This window comes from Phaseolus vulgaris, chromosome 1 (genome assembly GCF_000499845.2).
Source record: "Phaseolus vulgaris cultivar G19833 chromosome 1, P. vulgaris v2.0, whole genome shotgun sequence".
Taxonomy (NCBI): Eukaryota; Viridiplantae; Streptophyta; class Magnoliopsida; order Fabales; family Fabaceae; genus Phaseolus; species Phaseolus vulgaris.
The window spans coordinates 31,561,527-31,567,526 of record NC_023759.2 but is presented as its reverse complement, the minus strand read 5'-3'; the positions used below and the strand labels follow the sequence as shown (position 1 = coordinate 31,567,526).

General features: G+C 42.3%; 2 protein-coding genes across 2 annotated transcripts; both read right to left on the bottom strand.

The window, feature by feature from the left end:
• Positions 1-443: 443 nt before the first annotated feature.
• Positions 444-1,346, bottom strand: LOC137815869 (uncharacterized). The gene has a single exon (XM_068618981.1). It carries the CDS (start codon positions 1,344-1,346, stop codon positions 444-446), a length of 903 nt encoding a protein of 300 aa, XP_068475082.1.
• Positions 1,347-1,528: 182 nt separating this feature from the next.
• Positions 1,529-2,548, bottom strand: LOC137815868 (uncharacterized). The gene has a single exon (XM_068618980.1). The coding sequence runs from the start codon at positions 2,546-2,548 to the stop codon at positions 1,529-1,531; it is 1,020 nt and encodes a 339-aa protein (XP_068475081.1).
• Between the last annotated feature and the right edge of the window lie 3,452 nt (positions 2,549-6,000).

Here is a 6,000-nt window from a genome sequence, read left to right as displayed (position 1 = left end):
TGCTGATCAAACGAGTCGGACTTCACGACTATGTCGTCCACATACACCTCTACCGCTCGGCCAATGAGGTCCTTAAAGACTTTGTCCATGAGGCGTTGGTAGGTCGCCCCTGCGTTCTTGAGGCCGAACGGCATGACCTCGTAGTAGTAGTTGGCATCGACCATCATGAAGGTTGTTTTCTCCTTGTCCCTCGGGTGCATGCTTATCTAGTTATAGCCAGAGTAAGCGTCCAGGAAGCTCATAATTTTGTGGCCGGCCGCCCCATCCACCAGTCGGTCAATGCTCGGGAGGGGGTAGGTGTCTTTCGGACATGCGCTGTTGATGTTTCTGTAGTCAACGCACATCCTCCAGTTACCGTTTGGCTTGGTGACCATGACGACGTTGGCCAGTCATGTCGTGTATCGGGCCTCCCTTATGAATCCGGCCGTCAGGAGCTTGCCGACCTACTCCTTCGCCGCGAGTCGTTTTTCGTTGCCCAAGTCCCTCTTCTTTTGGGAGATCGGGCGGGCTTCCTTGAATATTGACAATCGATGGGTGAGGACATCCGGGCTTACCCCCGGCATGTCGGCCGGCGTCCACGTGAACATGTCGAAATTCTTTTTCAGCGCGGCGTGCATGATCTCGGCCTCGGCCGCTGCCAAGGTTGTTCCTACAGCCGTGCTGTGTTCTTCGTCGAGGAGGGGGACTCTCCTCAGCTCTTCTCTTGCCTCTAGTCTATCCTCGGTCGCCCGGGGATCAAGGTCTACCAACACCACGGTTGGCTTGATCTCCCTCGGTCGATCCTTCCTGGGGGAGCGGTCTTTTCGGGAGGACTTCCTCACTCTGAGGGGAGAGGTGTCGGCCCTTAAAGGTTCCACCCGGAGGCTCTCGGCGTAGCACTCTCGTGCTTCTTTTTGGTCTACGTGGACCCTGAGAATGTCCCCTGTTCTTGAAGGGAACTTCATTGCGAGGTGAGGGGTTGATACTATGGCCATCAGCCGGTTGATGGATGGTCGGCCGAGGAGGATGTTGTAGGAGGTGTTGGCGTCAATGACCAGATATCGGATTTTGATGGTCCTGGTGTTCTTCCCCTCTCCGAAGGTGGTGTACAAGTCGATATACCCTTTGGTACCCACCCTTTCGCCCGAGAATCCTACCACGTGGTCGTCGTATGGCATCATCTCGGCCTCGGTCATCCTCATAGCTTTGTAAGTTTTCCAGTAAAGGATATCTACCGAACTTCCTTGGTCCACGAGGGTCTTCCGTATGGTGAATCGGTCTATGTCGACCGCTATCACCATCGGGTCGTCCTGCTGGCGGTAGTCTACGCCCTTGAAGTCCTCGTCCGTGAAGGTGATGGGTGGCATCCTCGGTCAGAATGCCACCACGTTCACCTGGTGTACCGCCCGGAGGTGTTTCTTCCGAGCGTTGTTTATGCTTCCTCCCCCGGCGAAGCCGCCGGCTATAGTGTTAATAACCTCTCGGTTACCTCTCTTATCGGCCTCCCTAGGGGATCGGCCCTCTCAGGTTGTCGGTCGCCTCTGTTATCTCAGTCATTTCGGCCGCGTTGAGGAGACCTCGTCCGCCTAGGTGGATCCGCCCGGCTGGGTGGGTCTCGGCCATTCCTGACGAAACGTTGGAGATGCCCAGCCTGGATAAGCTCCTCGATCTTATCCTTAAGGGCTTGGCACTCCTCGGTCGAGTGTCCGGTGTTCTGGTGGTACCGACATTGTTTCCTCCAGTCTGCATTATTTGGGCTAGCTACCTTCCTTGGAGGAGGGATCAAGTCGGCACTGAGGGCCTCGTCCAGAATCCTCCCCCTCTCGATCGTCAGCGGTGTGTATGTCGAGAACCGAATTGGTCGGTCTCGGTTCTCCCGTCGCCGGTCAGTCCTCTGTATCGGCCGTGCCTGGCGATCCTTCTCTTCCTTCCTCTCTCCGCCGGCCTCGGCACGGGCCTGGTTGCATAACTCTCTTAGCTCTTCCAGCTGCATGTACTTAGCAGCTCTTTTTCTCAGCTCGTCCAAGCTGTCGGCCGGTTGCATGCACAGGTTGTCGGCAAAGGGTCCCGGACGAATGGCCGTCAGCATGTGGTGTATGGCAACGTCCGGGCTCAGATTCCGGATGCTCATTGCCACTTTACTAAACCTATCCACGAAGGCCCTCAGTGACTCTCCCTTCTCCTGGCGGATAACTACCAGAGCGATGGAGGTCAGATGGTGCGGCCGGCTGGTCGCGAATTGAGTTTCAAACTTTGCGACGAGCGTGGCAAAACTATCGATGGAGTTGGGTGACAGCTTCGTGAACCAACTAAGGGCTGCTCCCTTCAGGGATGTGGGGAACACTCGGCATAGGACGGCGTCGTCCGAGGTGTAGAGGCTCATATGGGTGGTGTAGGCATCCATATGCTCGTCCGGGTCGGTCGACCCGTCATAGCGGTCTCGGTTGAAACCCTTCCACTTCTCAGGAAGTGGGACTTCGATGATGTTGTTCGTAAAGGGATGTCGGCGGTTCGGGTCGGCCGTTAGGGTCGTCCGGGTAGACCTGATTAGGCACGATTCATCGCCCATCTCGGTTTCTCGGGGAGGGGGTCGGCCTCTCGTACCCTCGGCCACATCCAGGTTGGGGGGAGAGGTGTAGGATTTGCCGACGACATTTGTCGGTAGGACAGAGGGTCCTCCCTCCCCCAGCTTCTTCTTCATCTCGTCGTTCTCCCTGCGGAGAACTTGCAGCTCTTACTCGTTTTTCTGAGCAACCTTCTCGGCTCTTCTTTCCATCTCGACCATCTCCCTCTGGAGAGATAGCAGCAACATCGTTTGGTCGGCTTCAGTCATCCTTTCCATGCTTCTTGTTGAGACCATCTACTTTTTTCCTTCAGCTAGTTTCCCTCGGCCCCACGGTGGTCGCCAATTGTTCCTGCTAGGGAGATGTGACCTAGAGAACTATTGAAGTCTTCTTCTCCTTCCTTCGGTCGGGCAGGTGACTGGGTGATGAACTGTGATTCTTCTCGTCTTCTTGCTTATCCTTCGGTACTCAGCACTCGGTCGCCGGGCGAATCAACGGATGGTGGGGGTACCTGCGAAGGCACTCCGACGCTCAAGTCAGTAAAGCGGGTGGTCAGCTCTCAGGTAGGTGAACAGTAATAAATGGCATACCTTACTCCTTGGGATGCGCGCTATTTATATTATTCTAATGGGCCTACCTTGTTGGGCCCGTTTATCGAGGTGGATACTGCTTAGGGTTGCATTACCTAATTCTTGATGATGGATTAGCTTCACTGATCTCGGTTTGAGCGTTAATTGTAATGGGATTCGGCCATCGGCCATGTTCCTATGATATGGGTCGGCCATCGGCCAATTCATTGCGGTTTCGGTTGCCTCGGCCAAGCCTTCTGAGGTCTCGGCCAAATGGGTCGTCGGCCTCGTCGTCTCGGCCAAAGCTCTTTGGGTCTCAACCAAGTGTCGGTCAGGTGGACTCAGCCTCGGGCAGCCAAGTGGGTCTCGGCCTCGCCCCATACCAATACAAAATTAAATTTAAAAATTACTTTTTAAAATTGATTTGTTGTTACATCATTATTAAGTTATCTATAAATAGTCTCAGATAACGAGTTGACGCAAAGAAAATAAGTGGTTGCGATTCTTAATAGATTTTACAACAATTAACAAAGCAAGTGAAATGATTGTCACTTTTACTAAAATTTTGAACATATAAGTATTGGTTTAAAAGCTGGAAATGTTCATTGTATATGTACCTGTCTAAAGAGTTGAAGAATTCTCTTTTCTCCTGAGATGGTGAAAGATAAACAATTGTGAAGATTTTGAGTAAGGATAACAATTCTTTCAAGTAAATTATAAAGACAAAAGAACAATAGTATTGTTGAATTTGATTAATAATAGACTTATCAAACTGAAGGGTAGAAAAATGTAGGAAAATGCACAAGGCAGAATTTCAACTGAAAATAACTGTAGCTTCGAAGGCTTTGGCACTTGGCAGAGACTTAAAAACATAATTTGAGCAAAATTAAAAGGATATGCCAGAAAATAGAGTCAACAATTCATGCACATTATACAATGCTTTTATACTATTCTGCAATTAAAAACTTTCATTACTATATCTGTTAATTTTGCAATAATCACATTTAAAATCATAATTTCTAATTAACTGAAGTGTAAACTTTTTAGATTTGCACAAAAATTACTCATAAAAAAATTGAATACATTACAACCAAAAGTGGTGGCAAGGAAAGAAAAAAATACTTCAGGTTTGATTTTGAGAAAGGAATTTTTGAACATTTATTCTTTTGTCTTTTTACCTTTTAAAAAGAGTGTATTTTATTAACTTAAACCAAAATTTAATAATGAGTCCAGTACTAGTATGGTTTTATTGTTCTATGTAATTTCAAGTAAAAAAAAGTGAACATCATTTGTGATACATGATACAATTGTTGATGCATGGTATATTGGGTTCTAAGAGGGTGTAAATAAATGAGGCTATAATTGATTATATACGTGGAAGCATAATCAATTATATAGCCTTGATCATAATCCTTTATATATAATCTCGTTCATCATATCTTTTTAATGAAAGCTGATTTTTTTTTAATGTTTAATCTTGTTTTTATGTTATTTTATCATTTTTAAAATATTTTAATTTGGTTTATGAAATGAATTGAACTAAATAATTTAGTCTATAAAAGTTTATATTTCTTTTTAAAATTACAACCCTTTTAATGCACTTTTTACCATTTTATATTTGTATGAGAATAAATTTCAACTTAATTTCCAATTCAATTTATATATATATATATATATAAATTTCCAAAAGGTCAATTTTTTAAATATTTTTATTACATAAATTTCATTGCTTAATAACTATTTACTATTCAAATTTAATTTATACTCATTTTTAATAAAAAAATACAATTAAAAATATTTTTAGTATTATATGACACTTTTTTTTAAAACACATTAATTATATTTATCACAAATTTTTCACTCACTCTCCATCAATCAACAATTATACTTTTCAAATTTTTTTATGTTGTTTGTATCCATTTTCACTCACTTGAATCAAAACATAGTATTATAGATGAAAAGATCGGATAAAAAAATAAATACTTTTTTCAGCTATATGATGTATTATAACACATCTTAAATATTTATCATCTACAACTACTAGACCAACTTAATATTACATCATAAATAATAAATTTTTCAAGCACAACATGCAAATCTAATATTTCAAAGTGATAATACAAAAGAATCAAAACCTTACTCTATATTTCAAAGGAAAAGTTATAAACAAAAGCATAAAAACATCGTACAAAAGCCAAAAGCTCAAACCGCAGCTACAATGTCACAATCACCGCTTTACATGTTTTCTTCAACTTTTCATCTTTGAATTCTTTTTCGTTCCAAAACTTTTGATAATATTTTACAAAAAGCAAATACAAAAAAACTCCCTCCAACCAACAAAATATAAACCAGAATTCTCGCGTAATCAACAACTTGCAAGAAAAGAAGTAAATCACGGTCTTGTCTGAAACAAATCAGAAAATATTATTCCATAAAGAATAGTAAAAAAATCACAACTCAATTACCTTTTCTAATATATCTCTTACTTACCAAACACCAATCTCAATAAAAAAAATCTATAATATCTTAAAATATAAACTCCTTTACTATAAATTTATTTATTTTTATATTATTTATCTTAAAAAAATATACCACAAATACTTTCTAATTAATTAAAAAAAAATCTTAATTGACTTTAATAGTACATACCTATTAAAATTTAGTGTCTACCAGAAAGTGTGTTAAAAAAAATTTGGTATTATCGATGTAAATTAACTTCGCACCTTTAATTTTTCTGAAATGATATAATAATTTTACCAAGAATAATTGATCTTTTGACATTATTATTTTACCAAGTCAAATAACAAGTCAATATTAGTAAATGTAAGCATAAAACTTCTTATTCATTACTCATTTCGTTACTCTTATCTTTCTTAATTTTAGTGAAA